At 47.5% G+C, this 23,556-nt stretch overlaps 1 protein-coding gene across 2 annotated transcripts in view; it reads left to right on the top strand.

The window, feature by feature from the left end:
• Window positions 1-23,556, top strand: part of OCA2 (OCA2 melanosomal transmembrane protein) — a 342,859-nt gene that overhangs the window by 95,707 nt on the left and 223,596 nt on the right. Inside the window, exons 10-14 of one of the 2 annotated variants that reach the window (XM_026447196.1) lie at window positions 11,479-11,550; window positions 12,463-12,528; window positions 17,037-17,093; window positions 18,458-18,582; window positions 22,214-22,352. In XM_026447196.1, coding sequence (XP_026302981.1) covers window positions 11,479-11,550; window positions 12,463-12,528; window positions 17,037-17,093; window positions 18,458-18,582; window positions 22,214-22,352 — 459 coding nt within the window. The remainder of the gene's footprint in view (window positions 1-11,478; window positions 11,551-12,462; window positions 12,529-17,036; window positions 17,094-18,457; window positions 18,583-22,213; window positions 22,353-23,556) is intronic. The other variant, XM_026447197.1, reaches the window with a different exon arrangement.

Raw genomic sequence — 23,556 nt, 5'->3', positions numbered from 1 at the left:
CACTGCCCTGGGCTCGGGGGGACACTGCCCTGGGCTCGGGGGGCACTGCCTTGCGCTCGGGGGGATACTGCCCTGCGCTTGGGGGGACACTGCCCTGGGCTCGGGGGAGCACTGCCCTGGACTCGGGGGGGCACTGCCCTGCGTTTGGGGGGACACTGCCCTGCGCTGCACCACGGAGGGCCCCGCGTTCCCGCCGCTCCCAGCACGCAGCGTGCAGCAGCCAGAATGCAGGTTTCAGACTCTGGGTTGTGGTTTCTCCACACTTTACTCCCCTCACCCACAAAACAGAGTAACATCTCCTGGCTTGTCGTGGGAGACGAAGGCGGCAGCACGTGTGGGGCAGGGACGGGCGTCCTGGGTGGGGACCGCCAGCTTCCGGAGCCGCCTCTGTCTGAGCCGGGGCAGGGACAGCGCGGATTCGATCTTGTGTATTTAGGGATATGGTCAGGCGAAAGCAGCTTTGGGAACATCCCGACTCTTAGCTGGGAGGTGCGGCTGGCCGCTGGGACTCTCCGAAGCCAAGCGGAGTTGGCGGCTCACAGGCTCTTCTGCGGAGCTAAGCTGCTGTAGCTTCTGAGCAGAAAGCTTTTCCATATACAACAGGAATTTGTACCTTAGGAACTGAGTACTGAAAATTCAGGGCTACAGTTGTCCTGATTTGGGGGAGAAATGCCAGCTCTTCGCAGGCCCACAGCCCACCGCTGGACATCACCACGTCAGAACTGAAATCACAGCCAGGCGGTTTCGGATGCTCGGGGACTGCTCCACTGATTTCCTGTGGTGCCTTCCAGCTCTGGGATCTATTGTTCTGCAAAATACAAGCTAGAAAACTGACTCCGTATTTGTGGGCAATACCTAACAAGAAAATACTTGAATTTGGAGTGTGTACCTTCTCCTTGCGTCACACGGTGTCCGAGGGGTCTTGCAAAGGGAACACATCAGCTAACACACAATAATGACAAAATATCAACAAGAACAAGGGGCCAGGAGCTCATCACATCCATGTAAGAGCAGAGGACAGCAGGCCTCAGCGGCAGGGACAGACGCAGCCCTGTGAGACTCCCATGTGGCCTCGAGTCCACCCCATCAGCCTGCAGAAAAGGACTGAGAACACAGGAACCCGGCTCTCCTGGACCACTCAGCAGGCACAGGTTTACTGCTCACACCGGGTACACAATCTCCTCCCCAGAAGCTTTCTTGCCATTAAGGCTCCTGCCGCCAATGCAGGAGCTGGTGGTGGGATGAGGACCAGCAGCCACAGCCTCCGAGTGGGCATTCTCTGCCCTTATGCACCCCACAGACCACAGTGAGGCAGGGCACTCACAACAGCCCACCTCCACCCTGCAGAGAAAGGAAGGAGGTAGAGCAGGCCCTGCAGGGAGACCCCATGGGGTCGTACCACGCCCTGCAGCCCCGTGGTCGGGCATCTGCCACGCACCTCTTAGCTTCCCTTGTTCCAGCCTCAACTCAACTCTCTATGTTCCAGAGATCCAAGTTGGTTAGGTATATTTTCTTTTTTTTTTGTATTTTTTAGTAGAGACGGGGTTTCACTGTGTTAGCCAGGATGGTCTCGATCTCCTGACCTTGTGATCCGCCCGTCTCGGCCTCCCTAAGTGCTGGGATTACAGGCTTGAGCCACCGCGCCCGGCCTGGTTAGGTATATTTTCTAACTTCCTTGGTATCGCAGGGGACACCCGTACTGCATGTTTTGCTACTATGCAAAACTAGTTGCCATTTTTCTGGCCTCTTGTGTCAGCTTTTTTGGTGCCTCCTGCCCAACCTTGAAACTCTTGCCATATATTTTAGCATTTTGCTTCTGGAGGGTCCCGAGTCTGAACCAATTTCTGTTAGCCACTATTTGCTGTGTCAGTGACCTACTTGAACATTTTGGTGCTCTCAGCCCACTCTGTTGTACTTCTGGTGCCGAGTGCTGTGGGCCCAGCAGCTCTCCGCCTCTCCAGGCTCCAGGTCACCTGGCTGGAATCCGTCGGCAGAGCCGATGCTGCAGAGAACCAGGGGCCTGCATGGCTCCTCTGCAGCTCTGCCCGGCTGGGCATTTGTCAGGGCTGTGCGTGGCCTCCGGGCATCAGCGAGGTGCATGCTGTTCTCCAGCACCACATCCTGGGGCTGCAGCTCCCTGGGGCAGTGCTGTGAGTTCAGGCAGCCGTCCTGAGGCTTGGGTGCCTTCTTCTATTCCTTCCTGATGTGTCCAAATGGTTTGGAAGTTTCTCTGCAACATTTTTCCTTCACCCTTCCTCCTTGTTCTTTATTTCTTTTGTCCTTCACAGGCACACAAAGAAAAATATGTGTTTTTTTGGCACGTAGTTGGTTATGTTTTAAATGAGAAATGTAGAATTAAGTCCAAACCACTCCCTGACCACATGGCCCCAGTGCCTAGCTCTGACGGTGAGCTCCTCATCTCCCACACCCTCCTCTCCTTCCATCCCTGACCCGTAGAGCTCCCTTTGGCCTCATATAAGTGAGATCATGCAGTATTTGTCCTTCTGTGTCACTTACTTCACTTAGCATCCAGGTTCGTCCGTGTTGTGCCAAATTGGCAGGATTTCCTTCCTTTTTACGGGTGGATAATATTCCATTTGTGTGTGTGTATGTATGTATATGAAACATGTTTTCTTTATTCATTCATCCATTGTGGACACTTAGGTTTTTTCTGTATCTTGGCTACTGTGGATAAGGTTGCAATGAACATGGCCGCCCAGATATCTGCTTGAGATTCTGATTCCATCTCCTTCGAATATAGACCCAGAAGTGAGATTTTCTCCGTCATATGGTAGATCTATTTTTAAGTTTTGAGCAAGTTCCGTATTGCTTTCCATGTGGCTGTACTAATTTGCACCCCCACAGCATGCTAGGGTTCCCTTTTCTTCACATCCTCGTCAACACTTGTTATCTGTTGTCTTTTTTATAGCAGCCATTCTAACAGGTGTGAGGCCATATCTCATTGTATTTCTGACATGCATTTGATGATTAATGATGCTAAGCACCTTTTCGTGAACCTTGGAGCCATTTGCACATCTTCTTTGGGAAAATGTCTATTCGGATCCTTTGTCCATTTTTTGGTCAGGATATTAATGTTTTTGCTCTTGATTTGTATGAGTTCCTTACACATGTTCGATATTAACCCCTTATCAGGTATATGGTTTGTAAGTATTTTGAGTCTGTCTTCATTTTGTTGTTTGTTTCCTTTGCTGTGTGGAAGCTTTTTAATTTGATATGGTTCCACTTGTTCATTTTTTGCTTTTGTTACTTGTACTTTTGGTATCATTGTCAAGACCAGTATCAAGGAGCTTTTTCCCTGTGTTTTCTTCCAGAAGTTTTACAGTTTCAAGTCTTACATTTAAGTCTTTAATCAATTTCAAATCAATTTCTGTATATGGTGTAGGGTAGAGTCCACTTTCATTCTTCTGTATGTGGTTATCCAGCTTCCCCAACACCACTTATCGAAGAGACTATCCTTTCCCCACTGTGTATTCTTGACATTCTTATTAAATACTAGTTGACTGTAACATGCGTGGGTTTATTTCTGGGCTCTTCAGTCTTCTGTTCTATTGGTCTATATATCTGTTTTTATGCCAGTCATACTGTTTTGATTGCTATAGATGTGTAATATAGTTTGACATCAGGAAGTGTCATGCCTCCAGCTTTTTCCTTCTTACTCAGTGTTGATTTGGCTATGTAGGGTCTTCTGTGGTTCCATATAAATTAGAATTGTTTTTTCTATTTCTATGAAGAATGCAGTTGGAATTTTTTTTTTCTGTTTCTATGAAGAATGTCATTGGAATTTTGATAGGGATTGCGTTGAATCTGTAGACTGCTTTGGGTAGTTATGGACACTGTAGCAATATTAATTCCTCCAAACCATGAACATGGGGTATCTTTCCATTTAGTTGTATCTTCTTTGATTTCTTCATTCATATCTTACTGTCTTCAGTGTACAGATCTTGAAACCTCTTTGGTTAAATTTATTCCTATTTTTTTCTTTTTGATGCTGTTATAGATGGGATTATTTTCTTTCTTTTTCAGATAGTACATTGTTAGCATATTGAAATAAAACTGATTTGTATGTGCTCTGATTTTGTATCCTACGAATTTACTGAATTTGTTTATTAGTGTTAGCAGAGTTTTGGTAGAGTCTTTAGGGTTTTCTATATATGAGATCACATCATCTGCAGAGGTTAACTTCATCCTTTCCAATCTGGACATTTTTAATGTTTGTTGTTGTTGTTGTTGTCTAATTGCTCTATCTAGTACTTCTGGTACTATGTTGAATAGAAGTGGTGAGAGTGAGTGTCCTTGGCTTGTTCCTGATCTTAGAAGAAAAGCTTTCAGCTTTTCACTATAGAGTGTAGTGTTAGCTGTGGGCCTTGTTATATATAGTCTTTATTATGTTGTGGTACATTTATTCTATACCTTATTTGTTGAGAGCTTTTAATTATGAAAGGATGTTGAATTTTCTCAAATGCCTTTTCTGCATTCATTGAGATGATCCTATGATTTTTATCCTTTATTCTGTTAAGGCAGTGTATCACATTTATTGATTTGTGTATGTTGAACCTGTCCTTGGATTCAGGAATAATTCCTACTTAATCATGGTATATGATCCTTTTGATGTGCTGCTGAATTCAGTTTGCTAGTATTTTGTAGAGCATTTTTGCATCTATGTTCATCAGGGATATTGGCCTGAAATTAGTTCTTTCTTTCTTCCTTTCCTTTTCCTTTCCTTCCGTTTTCTTTTTCTCTTTCTTTCTTTCTCTCTTTCCTCTTTCCTCTTTCCTTTTTTTTTTTTTTCTTTTTTTTTTTTTTTTTTTGTAGTGTCCTGATCTGGCTTTGGTATGAACGGTAACACAGGCTTTATAAAACAAGTTCATTTTTTGCAAAAGTTTGAAGTTTTGCAAAAGTTCCAGGGTTGGCATTCTTTAAATGTTTGGTAGAATTTACATGTGAAGCCATTGGTCCTGAGACTTTCTTTGTTGGAAGGTTTTTGATTAGTGCTTCAATCGTCTTACTTCTTATTGGTCTGTTCAGATTTTCTGTTTTTTCTTGATTCAGTCTTGGTAGGTTGTATGTTTCTAGGAATTTACCAGCTTCTTCTAGGCTATCAATTTGTAGGCATGTAATTGTTCACAGTAGCCTCTTTTTTTTTTTTTTAAGACAGAGTCTCGCTCTGTCGCCCGGGCTGGAGTGCAGTGGCCGGATCTCAGCTCACTGCAAGCTCCGCCTCCCGTGGTTACGCCATTCTCCTGCCTCAGCCTCCTGAGTAGCTGGGACTACAGGCGCCGCCACCTCGCCCGGCTAGTTTTTTGTATTTTTTAGTAGAGACGGGGTTTCAGCATGTTAGCCAGGATGGTCTGGATCTCCTGACCTCGTGATCCGCCCGTCTCGGCCTCCCAAAGTGCTGGGATTACAGGCTTGAGCCACCGCGCCCGGCCCACAGTAGCCTCTTATGATATCAGTTGTAATGTCTTATTTTTCATTATACTTTTATTTATGTGAGTCCTCTCTCTTTTTTTTCTTGGTGAGTCTAGATAAAGTTCCATTAATTTTGTTCATCTTTTCAAAACCAACTCTTAGTTTTGTTGATTTCTTCAACTGTCTTTCTACTCTCTGTTTCATTTCTTTCTGCCATATTTTTTTTCCTTCTGTCAACTTTGGGCTTTGCAGGCTCTTCTATTTCCTTGAGGTATAAAGTTAGGTTGTTTATTTGAGCTCTTTCTTCTTTTTTAAAGTTTTATTTTATTTTTAATTAACAAATAATCATTGTATGTATGTATGGGGCACAATGTAGTTTCAATTCATGTTTACACTGTAGTGTGATCCAGTCAGGCTAATGATTTTGAGGTAGGTATTTGTCACTAGAAACTTCCCTCTTAAAACTGCTTTTGCTGTATCCCATAAATTTTGGTATGTTGTGTTTCCATTTTTGTCTGTCTCAGGATACTTTCTGATTTCCATTTTATTTCTTTTATGACACATTGGTTGTTCAAGAGCGTGTTGTGGCCCGGTGAGGTGGCTCACACCTGTAATCCCAGCGCTTCGGGAGGCCGGGGTGGGCAGATCATGAGGTCAGGACTTCAAGATCATCCTGGCCAACACGGTGAAACCCCGTCTCCACTAAAAATACAGAAATTAGTCAGGTGTGGTGGTGCTTGCCTGTAGTCCAGCTACTCGGGAGGCTGAGGCAGGAGAATTGCTTGAACCTGGGAGGCAGAGGCTGCAGTGAGCTGAGATTGCGCCACTGCACTCCAGCCTGGGTGACAGAGCAAGACTCCATCTCAAAAAAAAAAAAAAGTGTTGTTTAATTTTTACATATTTATCAATTTCCCTATTTTCCTTCTGTTACAAATTTCTAGTTTTATACCATCGTGTTTGGAAAATATACTTGATATTATTTACATCTTCTAAAATTCGTTAAGTTCAAGCATGGTGGCTCATGCTTATAATCTTAGTGCTTTAGGAGGTTGAGGCAGGAGGATCACTGGAGACCAGAAGTTCAAGACCAGCTTGGGCAACATAGCAAGACTTCCATCTCTGCAAAAAAAAAAAAAAAAAAAAAATTAGCTGGACGTGGTGGTGCATACTTGTAGTCCTAGTTACCCAGGAGGCTGGGGCAAGGGGATTGCTTAAGTCCAGGAGTTCAAGGCTGCAGGGAGCTTTGATGGGACCACTGCACTCCAGCCTGGGTGACAGAGGGAGACTGTCTCTAAGACAAAATTTTTTTTAAAAGAAATAAAATTTGTTAAGACTTGTTTGTGACCTAATATGTGATATATCCTGAAGAATTTTTTGGGTTTGCTAGAGAAGAATGTCTGTTTTTCGCTTTTGGGTGGAAAGTTCGGTCTATCTCTGTTAGGTCCACTTGGCGTACAGTGCTGTTCAAGTCTGCTGTTTCCTGTCTGGGTGTTCTATCCATTATCTTAACTGGGACATTGAAGTCCCCTATTACATTGCATTGCTGTCAGTTTCTCCCTTTAGCTCTGTGAATACTGCTACGTATAGTTAGGTGCTCTGGTTTTGGGTGTGTACTTATTTATAACTGTGATAGGTCCCTGTTGAACTGACCCTTTTATCAGTGGAAGGGGGAGGGTAATGGCCTTCTTTGTCTCTAGAGACAGTTTTTGACTTAAAGTCTATTTTGTCTGATATAACTTTAGCTATCCCTGCTGTCTTTGGTACCATTTCCATGCAAATGGTAACCAAAAGAAGTGTTGTCTTTCTATCTGCTCAGTATCCCCCCTGTCTGGAATTTACCTGATGGCTGTAAAGCCGTGTGACGTGGAGGGGCGGTGCATGAAGATCAGAGATCCCCTAGATGATGTCCTTGGGGGCTACCCCCAAAATCTTTCCTTTCTTCTCCCAAGAAGCGATGCTGGCCTGCTGTTTTGCAGGCTCTGTTCATGCATTTTCTGCTCCTCCTTCGCTCAGCAGGTATTGCTTGCCCTGCAGAGCACTGGAGAAACCAAGAGAGGCTCACCACACTCCCAGGAGCTCACAGCCGGACTCCTGCCGAAGAAATCTGGAGGCACAGAGCGTGTGCTCGACTGGAGAGGAGTGTGGTGGTAGAACGGTGGCTGGCTCTGTGAGGCAGGGCCTGGGAAGCTAGGTGGTGCGTTCCGTGCCTGGGAAGTGGTTTGGGTGTAGGAAGAGGTGTGCTGTATTTCCCAGAGCATGGGCAGGAAGAGAACCTTTATACAGTCCTTTAAGTCAGTGGTCCCTGGCCTTTTTGGCACCAGGGACCAGTTTCCTGGAAGACAATTTTTGCATGGACCGTGGGGTGGGACATCATTTTGGGATGAAACTGTTCCACCTCCGATCATCGGGCTTTAGTTAGATTCTCATAAGGGGTGTGCAGCATAGATCCCTCCCATGTGCGGTTCACAGTAAGGTTTACGCTCCTATGAGAATCTGACGCTGCTGCTGACCTGACAGGAGGCAGAGCCCAGGCGGTCATGCTGACTTGCCCAGCTCACCTCCCACTGCGCGGCCCTGGTACTAGTCCGTGGCGGGGTTAGGGGGCTTGGGGACCCCTGTTTTAAGGCATCTTTTAAGACTTTTTATTATTTTTACTCTTTAGGCCCATTTATCAGAATTTTTTTTATTTCTAATAGCTGAAAATTCTGTTTCTTAAGCATAGAAATTTAGGAATGTCCATCATTATATCTGAAGTAATGAACTCATCTTCTTCTAGAGCCATGTAGTTGAAAAAGTTTTATTCCACGTCCCAGAGGCTGATCGTCAGCGTGCTTTTCCATTTTTTAAATGGCAAGTGACGGTTTCTCCTCCCACATGGTGTGTGGGGCCCCTGAGCTGGTGGAAGAGGGTGGGTTTCTGAGCAGGGACAGCTGCATCCACATGTCCTAAGCACTCACTGTGGGCCACAGAGATGCTCATGTGTGGATCACTCGCAAGCCGGTGTGTGTGACGAGGGAGGGGAGAAAGGTGTTGATGTGGCAGCAGGCGGAGTGAACTTAGCACAGGTGCTGGGGTGCCCGTGAGACCACAATGAGCCTGGCTGTCCTGAGAGGGCCGTGGCTGTCTGCCTTGTCGTTTACTCATTTGTGTGTTAGTCTGCTAGGACTCGATTTCATGATGTCCACGGACCTCCTCCAGAGCTGAGGGCTCCTTGAGGTGTGGAGTGCAGTTTTCTGATTTTACAGACGAGCAAACAAGGCCCCGCGAGGAGAGAGGAGGTGCTCTGGAGTAAGAAAATGCTGGTCTGCATCCTGGGTGTGCGTGTCCTTTGTTTTCTGACACAGGGACAGTTACTCGGTGTTGCTGAGACTGTTTCCTCCTCTGCACCGTGGGTTATCATAGTTCTACCTCATGCAGTTGCCGTGAAAGGTGCAGATGGTGTGTGCAGAGCACTTAATCCAGGGCCAGGTGCACAGCAGTAGGTGCTCAATAACAATTAGTTATTTTTGCTGCTATCCAATCCTGCTGACCAGTGGCCGGCAGTCATGGCTCTTCACTCTTCTTTGGTTTTTGTTTGAGACGGTGTCTTGCTCTGTTGCCGAGGCTGGAGTGCAGTGGTGCGATCTTGGCTCCCTGCAGCCTCTGCCTCCCGGGCTCAAGCAGTTCTCCCACTTCAGCCTCCCGAGTCACTGGGACTATAGGTGTGCGCCACCACACCTGGCTATTTTTTTTTTTTTTTAACTTTTAGTAGAGATGCGGTCTTGTGACGTTGGCCAGGCTGGTCTTGAACACCTGGCCTCAAGTGATCCGCCTGCCTTGCCCTCCCAAAGTGCTGGGATTACAGGTGTAAGCTACTGTTCCAGGCTGGCATTTTGTTCTTTACTGGAAGTCTCTTTTCCCTGCAGACAAAGTTAGCCCAAAGGTTAAGCCAGAAGAAAGGAATGTGTCAGCGTGAGATCACAGGGCTGGCTTGGAGCAGACTTCATCCCTGTCTGCTCTGTCCCTGCAGTGACTTCCTCCTGTCATCCAGGGGCTGTATTTGCATGCTGTCACATCCTGTTCTACTCATGAAGACTTAATTAAGTGCCAAAAGAGAGACATACCGAAGCGGGAAGTGTCTTCGCCTTGCGCTGTGTAGGGCAGAGAGGGCAGCCTGGCTCTGGCGCCTGCTCACCATGTCCAGCCGGTGAACCTCCACTCTTGGTGCCATGGCTGTCAAGTCGGGGATGAATGCCTGCCCTGCCTGCTTCCTGGGGCCACCCTCGGCATCGGATAAGGAAGTATCCTTAAAATGGGTCCTAAACTGGCCGGGCGCAGTGGCTCATGCCTGTAATCCCAGCACTGTGGGAGGCCGAGACGGGTGGGTCACCTGAGGTCAGGAGTTGGAGACCAGCCTGGCCAACACGGTGAAGCCCCGTCTCTACTAAAAATATAAAAACTAGCTGGGTGTGGCAGCATGCACCTGTAATCCCAGCTGCTTGGGAGGCTGAGGCGGGAGAATTGCTGGAACCCAGGAGACAGAGGTTGCAGTGAGCTGACACAGCGCCACTGCACTCCAGCCTCGGCAACAGAGTGAGACTCCATCCTGAAAAAAAGGTCCTAAACTGAGACTGAAAAGCAGAGAATGAACAGAAGGAATTATTAGAGTTTGTTAGCAACTTATTGGATTTTAGGTATTTACATTTAAAACAAAACAACTCTTAAAAACTGAAACTGTGAAAAGCCAACACCTAGTATCACATTTCTTGAAAAAAAAACTTTGAATGTAGTAGTACACATTATAAATGAAATAATTTTAGTCAGAATTTGAGTTTCAGGTAATAACTGGTAAAGGGAGTCAGGTTCTGTGAGATGGAAGGCGTGAAAAAATGGAGTGAAAGTGCTTTTAGGGGATTAAGAAATGAATAATGCATGCTAGCATGTAATTTTCCGCTTGTTCTTGTTACATTCTTTTTGTATTTTTTTTAAAGAAATTTATTGAGGTATAATTTAAATACCACAGTTTCACCCTTTGGAAATGTACGATTAAATTATTTTTATCAGATTTAGAGTTCTGCAACCATTACAAGTTCTAGAATATTTCATCACCCCATAAGGATGCCTGGGACCTGTTTCTAGTCAACCTTTGTTGCTTTCCCCAGTCTTGGGTAGCCCTGATCTTTCTGTTTCTCTAAATTTACTTTTTCTGGAATGTTCATATAGATGGACCAACCCCGTCTTTTGTGTCTGGCTTCTTTCCCCAGCATCACTTCTAAGCATTCATCCATGTACGAGCTGTGCCGCATTTTCTCTATCCCTTCACCACAGATGGACATTTGGAATGTTTCCAGTTTTCGCCTCCTTTGTATAATGTTGTTATGAGCATCAGTGCTTTGTGTGGACATGTGTTTTCATTTCTGTTGGGTGGATTCCTAGTAGAATTGCTGGGTCATATGGTAAATTTATGTTTAACTTCATAAGAAACTGCCAAACTGCTTTCCACAGTGGCTAGCCCATTTTACATTCCCACTAGCAATGTATGAGGGCTCCAATTCTCCACATCTTGGCCTTTTCCCATATTTTGTCTTAGAAATTCCACTTCGATTTGAATTATAATCAAATAGAAAAGATGCTTTTGTGATAACACAGAAGTCTCAATTTGATGAAGTGTTGGACTGTGTACCTTTGGTTTAATAGCAGCCGAGTAATTGGGAGGAATTGATTTATGTTGCTGAACGAATGGGCCAGTTGTCAAGGGAGCATATGGCAAATAATTAATGACAGTTTGCTATGGCCTTTCTTGGAGAACATACTCTATCCGGCCTTCCCCTGCTTTATCAGGGTCATCTAATGATTTAGCAAATGCAGGCAGCTTCCCTAAGAAGGCAGGTTGGTGGTAGCTGTATGTGTCTGTGGGTGTCCAGGCCTGAAGCATCGAGACCCGTGACTTATCATTTGAATAGATGTGTACACAGTGGCAGATACAGGCCCCTCACATCCACACAGGCCTTCGTGTGTGCTAACTCTCTCGCGGACTGGAACGCAGTAATTTCCTGTGCTTCTTTCCAGATCGTGCACAGAACTCTGGCGGCCATGCTGGGTTCCCTGGCAGCACTGGCAGCGCTGGCTGTGATTGGCGACGTAAGTTGTCACAGTCCCAATCCCTGGCCCACCACTCAGTGGAACGTCAGCTCAAAGACGTTCCAGGATTCAGGCTTTCACTGTTTTTTTCACTATCTTATATGCCACGTCCATGTTTTTGCCCAGGAACCAGGCTAGAGGTATGAACTAACACGCTACAGCATTGAAGAGTATTTTTCGTAGGTTTTGTCACGCACTCACATCCCAGTGGTGTGACTCCTCACCGTGCCTGAGGAAAGGCTCCTCATGGGCATGTTTGCCTAGGGCTGAGGAGCTGGGCTGTGGTGGGGCTGGATCTGGGTGTTGGAACTAGAGGGGACCATCCTAGCTGGTGCAGAAAGGTGGGAGTCAGTTGGGTCAGGGTCTGTCCTGCAGAGATCAGGAGGTCCCTGGAGAGGTGTGTTTGGGGATGAGAGTGTCCTGTCTGGATCTGAGCAGGGCCTCTCTGGCAGGGACATGGGGAACAAATGTAGGGAAACAACAGAGACCAGTGGCCACTGGGGATTGAGGCCCAGAGTTGTCTGAGAGGCAGTGCTGGAACCCAGCTGAGACTGGGACAGGTGGCCATGCCAGTTCCCGTCATCTGGCCTCAGGCACGGCGCTGCGGAGAGCACATACAGACGCCACTGGGAGTGCAACCAGGGCCAGTCCTGCATGTGGGAGCTGCCAGAGGCAGGGGCTAGAAAAAATTGATCACTAAATGCATAGGTTTGACATTATAGGTGTCCTGGGTCAAGACTGTTTTTCAGCAACAATATAATCCAACTTCAAAGGCAAGTGGATGGTGAGATTTCCAACCCTGGTCCACCCACTGAGTGGGTCTGGGTCTGTAGCAGGGGGCAGTGCGTCGTTAGGCTCATCATGGGGGTGGCGGCGCACGGATTAATTGGCAAATTTGTGCTTTGATTGCAGAGACCCAGCCTGACCCATGTGGTGGAGTGGATTGATTTTGAGACGCTGGCCCTGCTGTTTGGCATGGTAATCACAGCCCGCCGCGTGGGACTGGGCTCCACGCCTGCGGGAACCGGGCCTTCTCTGGCCTCCACTGCTGAGGATCCTTCATTCTGTTAAAGACACAGTGCCTAGGGCTTGACTGAGAAGTGTCAGTGCCGGTTATTGGGAGAACCCGCTCCCGATGTTTAACGTGGGTTCTTTTCTATTTCCTGAGTGTCTCGGCTGGTTTGAGAAATAAAGGGAAAGAGCACAAGAGAGAGAAATGTAAAGCTGGGTGTCTGGGGGAGACATCACATGTCGGCAGGATCCGTGACATTCCCCGAGCCGTAAAACCAGCAAGTTTTTATTAGTGATTTTCAAAAGTGGGGGGAGTGCACGAATAGGGTGTGGGTCACAGAGATCACATGCTTCACAAGGTAATACAATATCACAAAGCAAATGGAGGCAGGGGAGATCACAGGACCACTGGATGAGGAGAGATTAAAATTGCTAATGAAGTTTTGGCATGCATTGTCATTGATAACATCCTATCAGGAAACAGGGTTTGAGAGCAGGTAACCTGTCTGACCACAATTTATTAGGTGGGAATTTTCCCATCCTCGTAAGCCTGGGAGCACTATAGGAGACTGGGCTTATTTTATCCCCTCGGCTTCGACCATAAAAGACGGGACGCCTTAAAAAGGGGCCGTCTATAGGCCTACCTTCAGGGCGCATTCTCTTTCTCAGGGATGTTCCTGAGAACAAGAATTCAGCGATATTTCTCTTATTAGCTTATGAAAGGGGGAATATAGCTCTGTTCTGTCTGGCTCACCAGCGGCCAGTTCGAAGTTACCTCTCTTGTTCCCTGAACATCGCTGTTATCCTGTTCTTTTTTAAAGATGCCCAGATTTCATTTGTTCGAACACACATGCTCTACAAACGATTTGTGCAGCTGATGCAATCACAGGGTCCTGAGGTGACATTCATCCTCCTCAGCTTACAAAGAAGATGACGGGATTAAGAGATTAAAGTAAAGACAGGCGTAGGAAAACAGCACTATTGATTGCGGAAGTGATAAGTATCCATGAAATCTTCACAATTTATGTTCAGAGTTGATTACAGTAAAGACAGGTGTAAGAAATTATAAAAGTATTAATTTGAGGAACTAATAAATGTCCATGAAATCTTCACAATTTATGTTCTTCTGCCATGGCTTCAGCCAGTCCCTCTGTTCGGGTCCCTAACTTCCCGCAACAGCGGGTCTCCCGAATCTCTCCAGAGGAGGAACGGAATGGGGCTATGGTTCGTTAGCGGGAGAATTCCAGCCCAAGGCATGTCTGACGATGAAATCATATTGCCATTTAGAAAAGCTAGCAATTCTTTTGAGTTACTGCCCTTAAAATAAAAAAATGGACTACCCCAAATAAATAAACCATGTAGGCGTTTCAGTGGGAGAGAGAGTACCTTTCATTATGTGAGTAAAGGAAGGTGTCACTCCTAAGCAGTAGTTTGGGTGTTTGATCGTATTACCCAGTGGCCACTCTGTGCTGTGAGGAATGCCACCAGCGCCACCTGCAGGAACTCGAAATGCCCAAGCGGGCTAGTGTGGGACACAAGTCATGACCCAGCTTAACGAGAACCAGTGGAGCCTGGCCGGGGCCTGGCAGCAGGGGCAGCCCACGTATTCCTGAGCAGACCCCAAACAGTCCAGCGGTCTGCAGGAGGGCTCTTCCTCTCTGGGCTGGAAGACTTGCTCTGTGTACAGCTGGGCACTATAGATCCTCATTTTCCTTGCTAACGTTTCATCCCTCCCAAGGCTGGCCAGCATAACAGAAGGCCCAGCTACGTTAGGCTTCCATGTGACCTGACTGGAAACCGTGCCGTCATCCTCTGTGGGGAGCGCTCAAGGAGGCAGGCAGTGTTCTAGCCCCGGCTTCACAGAGGAACTCATATTTGTGTCGGGCCTGAGTCGTATACAGGGTTTGGGCATCTGGATAGAAGAGAGGGAATGTGCCAGATATCCCTGAGATATGCCTGTTTTAAAAAAGGAACGCTATGTTAGTTTGCTAGGACTATGTAGCAAAGTACCACAGACCGTGTGGCTTAAATAATAGAAATGTATTTCCTCACAGCTCTGGAGGCTGGAAGTCCGAGATCACGGTGTGGGCAGGGTTGGTTTCTCCTAAGCCTCTCTTCCTGGGCTTGTAGATGGCACCTTCTCCCTGCATTTTCACTTTGTCTTCCCCGTGTGTCTGAGTCCTGAGACCCTTCTCCTGTAAGGACACCAGCCACGCTGCATCAGGGTTCACCCTGACGACCTCATTTTAACTTAATTACCTCCTTCAACGCTGTCACTCCAAATTGTCATGTTCCCAGGTACTGGGGGCAGGACGTGAACATATGAATTTTGAGGGACATAGGTCAGCCTATAAAAATGGCTTTGGTGTTTTTTTCTCATTGGAATTCAGTTCGCGAGCACTTACAGGTTCTGTAATTCTGGAACTGCAGGGTGCAGGGTCATTACAACCAGGTCCCTGCCTTTTCTCCCCCATTTCCTGGCAGCCGACCACCCACAGGGCCATTGACCCCCATCCCTGAGTTCCAGTCTCCCATGGTGGTTCTGTCAGCAAATGTGTAAACGCCGCACGGGTCTGCGCACGCCTGTCTCCTCGTGCATGTCCATTGGTGTGCGAAGCCCCATGTTCCACCGTCAGCTCTCAGTGGCCTTTTGGGTGAGGATGAACATTGATGGTCACTCTGAACACGATGGATATTTACACTGGGTCTAAATTGACTGGGGACATTTTTGTTTTCTGTAATTTTTTTTTCTTTTTTTTTTATTATACTTTAAGTTTTAGGGTACGTGTGCATAACGTGCAGGTTTGTTACATATGTATACTTGTGCCATGTTGGTGTGCTGCACCCATTAACTAGTCAGCACCCATCAATTCGTCATTTATATCAGGTATAACTTCCAATGCAATCCCTCCCCCCTCCCCTGCCATGATAGGCCCCGATGTGTGATGTTCCCCTTCCCGAGTCCAAGTGATGTCATTGCTCAGTTCCCACCTATGAGTGAGAACATGCGGTGTTTGGTTTTCTGTTCTTGCGATAGTTTGCTAAGAATGATTATGCAGCCATAAAAAAGGATGAGTTTGCATCCTTTGTAGGGACATGGATGCAGCTGGAAACCATCATTCTTGTTTTCTGTAATTTATTTAAGAGACAGTAGTGTCTACTGGGACTCCTGTTTACCAAGTATTGTAATTTGAATAATTATATTGCATTTTCACAACCTGATGAAGTATAGAACATTCAGAGGTAAGGTGAGAAAACTGACGGACAGAAAGGTTAATTCATATTTTTGTTCAAGTTCGGACTTTTTTTCTCTCTTTTTTTTTTTTTTGAGACAGAGTCTTGCTCTGTTGCCCAGGCTGGAGTGCAGTGGTGCGATCTCGCTCACTACAAGCTCCGCCTCCTGGGTTCACACCATTCTCCTGCCTCAGTCTCCCAAGTAGGTGAGACTACAGGTGCTCACCACCATGCCCAGCTTTTTGTACTTTTTTTTTAATAGAGACAAGGTTTCACCACTGTGTTAGCCAGGATGGTCGCAATCTCCTGACCTCGTGATCTGCCTGCCTCGGCATCCCAAAGTGCTGGGATTGCGGGCGTGAGTCACCGCGCCCGGCCTCAAGTTCGGACTGTTTTTAAGTGGCGGAATCAGGATCTGAACTTGCATCTTCTCATTCCAAGTTCAACACATGGTGACTGCCATCTAAGAGGTGAAGCAGAGGAACTTCCAGAACATTCACTAGTTGCAATGTCTGGCTGATAAAATTCGGACTATCTGGGACATGACTTTTTATTAGGATCCAGGATGGCTGTTTTCACCAACTCATCATCCTCACTGGAAAGAAACAGGCAACAGGCATTCTGGGTTCACCTGGAACCCAGGGAGCGACCGTTTCAATACAACTGCTCCCAAATTGGTGACAAAAATCAGTTTAATTATTTTAGAAAACAAAATCGAACCCAGTTTTAGCATCGCAGAATGTTTAAGTGTTGCTTGTGTGGACACGTAGGTGCAGAAGGCCACGTGCCGGCCCCTGCCCCGCTTCTACCTTTGTGGCTGAGAGCAAGCCCCCTTGCACTCTGATCCCATTTCCTGATCTATAAAACAGAGGGTGAAAATAACACTTTTTTTTTTTTTTTTTTTTTTTGAGGCTCAGATGGGATGGTAATGTGCCTTGAGGACCAATCCCCAGACACACGTGTAGGCACAAAACCGCTAGCAAGAGGCTCCATTCGAGGAGTGAGTGTACTGTTTCAGGAAGCGATGGTGTTACTGACTGTACCAGGAAGTGAGTGTACCAGGAAGTGAGTGTACTATTCCAGGAAGCGACGGTGTTTCTGCATCTCAGAGTGGGGAGCCTGGTGATGTGGTGGCTTTCAGAGGCCACAGCTCAAATGTGTAACGGATCATGCTGATGTCATTTGAATATGATGTCCTACTAAAAGGTTATCCTTGTTTTCTTCTTCTCTTTTCCCCATAGATGATCTTAGTAGCCATATTTTCAGAAACGGGATTTTTCGATTACTGTGCTGTAAAGGTAGGTATGATGTTGCATTTAATAATTCCATACTGATTAATTTATATCTGTATTTTTCTGACGTTATATATTTAGGAAACAAACATTTAAACATTCCATCCTTCTTTTAAAGGTTACTTCTGCAGGGCAGGGTATGCTGGCTGTGTTAAGTTGTATGGCTCTGAGCGGCACTTTCAGCTGCTCAGTAAATAAATGAAGAAGAAGGTCAAGTAAAAGGGTACTCAGGTTGAATGTTTGTGTATTGTTTAAATTGTCTGGTGAGAGCTACACATCAAAAATTGTTTTGCATATTAGAGTATCCCAATATTTCCAGCCATTAGCTTCTGATTACTTTGCTTTTTGGTGAAATAATTTCCACGATTACTTCCTAAATATTGAATATATACACATTTATGTTTTTAACTGGAACCTTGGGGAGCTTCACCAGTCAGCTCTAGCCTCCAGGATTTGTACCTGACCTGTCATTCAGTGTTGGCAAGAGGAGAGCTCATTGTGTACCATGCCCTGCTAATGCAGTCTAGTGCTGTGCTTGAATATGTATATTTTTTGAAACTGAAAAGGTCTTTTTAAAAACTACTCAACAGGCCGGGCACAGTGGCTCACGCCTGTAATCCTAGCACTTTGGGAGGCCGAGGTGGGTGGATCACGAGAGATTGAGACCATCTTGGTGAACATGGTGAAACCTCGTCTCTAGTAAAAATAAAAAAATTAGCTGGACATGGTGGCATGCACCTGTGGTCCCAGCTACTCGGGAAGCTGAGGCGAGAGAATTGCTTGAACCCCAGGCGTGGAGGCTGCAGTGAGCCAAGATCACACCACTGAACTCAGATTGAGATTCTATCTCAAAAAAAAAAAAAAAAAAATTACTCAACAAAGCCCTTTGCAAACTCTGAATGATAGAACTGTGCTGTGATTTTTGTCATCTTTGTGCCCCATCTTATACATGCCAGGTAGATATTTGGTCTATTACTCCTTACTATTAAAAGTATCCCTTAGTTCCCTAGAGATCAGCAGATACTAGGCTCACATGGATCCCAAATGTCAAAGCCCAGGTTGTCTAACCAGAATACTGATGGCATTACGGGGACTGAGGGTCATCACCTTGTGACAAATTAACCATCACAGGGGCTGTGTAGGAGGAGGATCAGAGGGGTGACAGTGCTGGCTAGGGAGGATGTAGAATGTCTAGGAACTTCGGTGGCCAGCACTGTCTCATCTCGGCCCCCCGAGGACTCCGTGGGTCTACGTCTTAACCTATGGGGCAATGTTAGTTTGGCTCCCTGTTCTTAAAGTCACTAATGAAAGGCTGCCTCTGTTCTCTGAGCCTGCTGACTCTGCCTTGTACTCTGTGTGTGTGCGGCCAGGCATACCGGCTCTCCCGGGGACGGGTGTGGGCCATGATCATCATGCTGTGTCTCATCGCGGCCGTCCTCTCTGCCTTCTTGGACAACGTCACCACCATGCTCCTCTTCACACCTGTGACCATAAGGTATGCAAAGCGCCTCTGCCGTGGGGGTTGTGGCCAGGCTCTGGCTGCCCGGCCTGGCTCCAGGCTCCATTCTCAGGTGCATGAAAAGGTGGGCGGTTGAGCCCACAGCTCAGTGCATTCCAGTCCAGCGCATGTCTGCTTTGTGTGACTGCAGTGCATGCTACAAGCAGTGGGGCCTCAGAAGCTGGTGGCAGAAATGTCTGCGGGAGGTGGAAGATTTAGGCTTTGCTTTCCTGGAGATTGTAGTCTCATGGGGAGACACGTGGACAAGAATGGCTCAGCCCTGGTGAAACCCCGTCTCTACTAAGAATACAAAAATTAGCTGAGTGTGGTGGGTGCCTGTAATCCCAGCTACTCAGGAGGCTGAGGCAGGATAATCCCTTGAACCTGGGCGGCATAGGTTGCAGTGAGCCAAGATTGTGCCACTGCACTCCAACCTGGGCAACAGAGCGAGACTTCGTCCCACAAAAGAAAAAAAAAAAGGAACAGCTCACCCCAGACCACCAGCTGCCCAGGTGCCAGGAGTCCCTGTCCCTGTTCTTCTCCATCACCATCTGCCACCTGGGCTGGCTTGGCAGGTCACACACATGCCGAGGGCTCACAGGGTCATGTAGCTGGGGGGAGGTGGAACAGCCACTGCAAGTTTCCTCATCAGAGGCTTGGAGGGTCGCAGGACCAGCGGGGCTCAGCAGAACCAAGGTTCAGTCTGGCAAAGCTTTACAGGGCAACTCTGGGAAAGAGAAGTCCAGTTCAGTTCAACTCCACTCCACTCCACTCCGTTCCACTCCGCTCCACTCAGTTCCACTCCACTCCATTCAGTTCCACTCAATTCAATTCTGTTTCTTTCTTTTTTTTTTTTTTTTCTGAAACAGAGTCTCGCTCTGTCGTCCAGGCTGGAGTGCAGTGGCCGGATCTCGGCTCACTGCAAGCTCCACCTCCCGAGTTTATGCCGTTCTCCTGCCTCAGCCTCCCGAGTAGCTGGGACTACAGGCGCCGCCACCTCGCCCGGCTAGTTTTTTGTATTTTTTAGTGGAGACGGGGTTTCACCGTGTTAGCCAGGATGGTCTCGATCTCCTGACCTCGTGATCTGCCCGTCTCGGCCTCCCAAAGTGCTGGGATTACAGGCTTGAGCCACCGCACCCGGCCTAAATTCTGTTTCTTTTAATTCCGTCCATTTTAATCATCCATCATTTATTGGGGGCCATAGGTCTGTTTGCCCAGAATCTTCTGAAGCGTGAGCTGTGGTCCCAGTCCTCGTGTGGCCCCTTCTGAAGGCACGGACTGGTGTGTTTCCATATGTATGCTCTCTATTTTAAATACGACTCCCCAGCATGTCAGCCTTGGGGCTGGCCCTGAGGACACAGAGGGCGAGAAGGCAAGAGAGGGGCCCCTCAGGCAGTCACCCTCCGGTCCTGCTTGTAATAGGGTGTCTTGAACAAGTCACTTCAGGTGCACTGATCTGGGTCGTAACGGCAGAGAGATTAACCTGAGCTGGCATCCTGAGGGCTCTGTGAGACACAGGGCCTGCCTGGACACAAGGCATGGGACACACAGCAAGTTCCAAGGCCCCGTGGGGCTGCTTCCAGGGCTCTGGGTTGATCTGGGGGATGCCTTTTGTGTTTGAACAGTGGTGGCTCTTAGAGGAGGAGTGGGGTGGGGAGGAGCACGGAGTGGCCAGCACCGCTGGGGAGGTAGATGCAGCATCCCCAGGCCATCTGCTGCCTCCGTGTGGAGACTCAGGTTCGTACCCAGGCTCCTGCAAGCTGGGCTACACTGTCACGCCCTGTGTGGCGTGGGAGGGACCCCGGGCTCTCAGCCTCCTCGCAGGGTGTGGTACCGCCCCTCTCAGTGCCCGGGGTGGAGAGTCAATGAGGGAGACCGTGAGTGTGTTTGAAGGCTGCTGTACACTGTCACATGCACTAGTGATGGCACCAAACTGTGCCTTCTGGACATGTCGGGGGACAAGAGCCAGGCCCATCTGCCCCCTCTAACCAGCATGACTCTGCTGCTGCCCTGGCTTGAAGACCTCCGCATATCCTCACACTCCCCCAAGGCAGAGAGCAGGGTTCCAGGGCTGGGGTGCACTGGGCACTTTGTTCCCAGCATCCCCGTATAGCCCGGGCAGCTGAGAGGTATCCTTGCCACAATTTGTTCATATTCTCACTCCTCGGAACTGCTTTTATCATGTTGTTAGAGCAGTAATTCCATTTATTAGTCAAAAATTTACATCTTTCAAGATTCTGGTGCTGGTGTTCTAAGATTCCCTACTTATCTGACCATATTCTTTATGGCTTTGTAAGTGCTGGCCACATTCTTCCCCTTTGTCTGGACTAAGTGGCTTTGGTCCTTATAGTTAACAGCTAGTCCCATTGAGATGGGTGCACCGCCCTGCCTGGTCTGGCACTGTTGACTGCTGCACACACATTTTCTTGCTAGAAGCAGATCCTGGGAGCTTCCTCAGCACTGTGCCGCTGCTGCCTCGGGTCAGAGTCTCATCGGTGGAGCCACTCCTGCTTCAGTCCCCGGGCACGCTCCCTCCTCAGCTCCCACGTGGCTCCATGGGCCTATGCTCCTCATGCCAGCAGAGGGGAGGCTGTGTGGCCGGCCTCACTCTGAGCTGATGGCCGGGAGGTGGTGGGTGGCCTCTGAGTGAGACCCGAGGCCGGCTCCTATGTGGAAGTAGGCTGTGCAGATGAGCAGGTGTGGGGGACGCTGTGATGTGCCGTCTGCACTTTCTTGAGGGCGATGTTTCCCAGCTGTGTACATGCTGGGCCCCTGGAGCTATAGTGGAGCTATAGAGCGCCACTGCCCGGGCCCACTCCCAGGCACTGGTCTGCGCCGGCCAAGCCACAGGACTCCCAGATTCCAGCACAAATCTCGTGAGGCCACAGTGGAGCTCCACAGCTGTAGAGAGTGGCCTGACAGATCCGTAGGGTGAATACAGTTGACACGAACCGATTGTACTCCAACACAGCTAGAAGAGAATACCTGGAATGCTCCCAGGGTAAAGAACAGATTGATATTTAAGGGGATGGGTATCCTGTTACCTGGTTTGATTATGTGAATTATTACATTATCATACGTACCCTGAAAATGTATGTATGTATGTATGTGTATATCTAGTGTGTATGATAGCAATAAAAAGTAAATAAATAGAAGATGCATGGATGAATGAAACAAAGGGAGGGGACGAGAAGAGAGCCTAGGGCCTTGGTGTCCAGGAAGCAGGAGGTGGGCAAGGGGCTGAGTCAGCAGGCCCTGTGTGAGCCGTCCGCTCCGCCCCCACGCCGACCCCCCACAGTGAGCCGTCCGCTCCGCCCCCACGCCGACCCCCACAGCACGAGCTGGGAGCGCTGGGGAAAGGGTACCTGAGCACACTGAGGGTTTGGTGGCTGGAGGCTCACTCTGGGAAGGACTGTAGCTCTTGGAGTGAGCTGTGGCCTGCAGGGGTGGTTGCATTGTTCATTCCCCCCAGCACCGCCCTCCCCACCGGGGTGTGTGTGTGTGTGTATGTGCGTGTGTGCGCGCACCTCCCTTATACGAACAAGTGCCTTAAAAATCTCTGGGTTGCACGTGGGCCTTTCACAATGTGCACAGTGGGACTACTGTCATTTTCCTCCATTTGTGACAGGTTGTGTGAGGCGCTCAACCTCGATCCAAGACAAGTCCTGATTGCAGAAGTGATCTTCACAAACATTGGAGGAGCTGCCACTGCCATCGGGGACCCTCCAAATGTCATTATTGTTTCCAACCAAGAGCTGAGGAAGATGGTACGTACCAGCAGGCTAGGGTTGCTTCCAACAAACTCACACTTCCACTTAGCGCTCTACCCCACGTGGACGCCTTTGTTAGAAATGAAGATCATCGCGCCACCTCTTCATAGTAAGTGCTACTGGGCATCTCAAGAGTGGGATGTTACGTGACTGGTCCTTCAATCCTAGAGTTAACTGGCTTGAATTGACTTCATACTCATTCTGATCAGTTTTTAAAGAAATGACTGGATAGCATGATATAGTCGTAGTATGTTATATTAATTTTATTAATAGGAACTGAGGTTTCTTCCAACTTACATTAAAAACAAAATGACCCGTCCCCTCTCACTGGAGATATGGGATTCTCTTCTTAACTGTGGTGGATTAATTTACTGATAAAGGACTTAAAATTTATTTGTTAAGGGTCAGAAATGAACATCTTTAGAAATAAATTCTTTGAAAGCCCCCTATAAATATTAGGGTATAGTTTCTTTATATACTGTAATAAAGACAAAGTGTTAGAAAGTGCAAAGTATTTTACATACCTTCAAGGTGAAAATGGAACTATATCATTAATTTTTATTCTCTACTCTTTGACCATTATAATTTTCTCAGTCTCCCTTCTCTGAGGTATCAGTGGAAATGCTTCCACATTGGTGTTATTTCTTGTGGATGGTGTGTGTGTGTGTGTGTGTGTGCCTGAAGGGTGTCAGTGTGTTTGTATTTGAACGCTGTGTTCCATTAAAATATTTAAACCTTTGAGAACCTGTGGCTCCAGGGTGTTAGTGGCTGCCTCATGGAAGCAGCGTGCTCTGGAGGTTCTGGATATGGCTCCGCATTCCCTGGCTGCCCCGGGAAACTGCTTGGCAACACTTCACCAGCTTTGCCCTGTGAGCTGAGGGGTGCAGCCATGATCATGCCACCCCGGAGCGTATCAGGTGGTAACAGAGCCTGCGGTTTATCCTAGGGGCACCTGCTATCCAGGCTCATGGAATAGAACTGTTTTTAGAAAAAAATTGTATTATTTGCATTCCATAAAAAAGTAATACATTTTTTGGTAGAAAACAGAAGCCTCACAGACATGCACACACAATAAAAATTCGTAATTCCACAAACCAGAGGTAAACCCTTTTAATATTTTGGTGCAAATAGCATCCTAGAGTGTTTGTTTGTGGATACAGATGAATACAAAAGACACAAAAGACAGCACAGCTTCTGCTTC

This window comes from Piliocolobus tephrosceles, chromosome 6, assembly GCF_002776525.5.
Source record: "Piliocolobus tephrosceles isolate RC106 chromosome 6, ASM277652v3, whole genome shotgun sequence".
Classification (NCBI taxonomy): Eukaryota; Metazoa; Chordata; class Mammalia; order Primates; family Cercopithecidae; genus Piliocolobus; species Piliocolobus tephrosceles.
The sequence above is the reverse complement of the archived record's forward strand: the minus strand, read 5'-3'. Positions and strand labels throughout refer to the sequence as shown.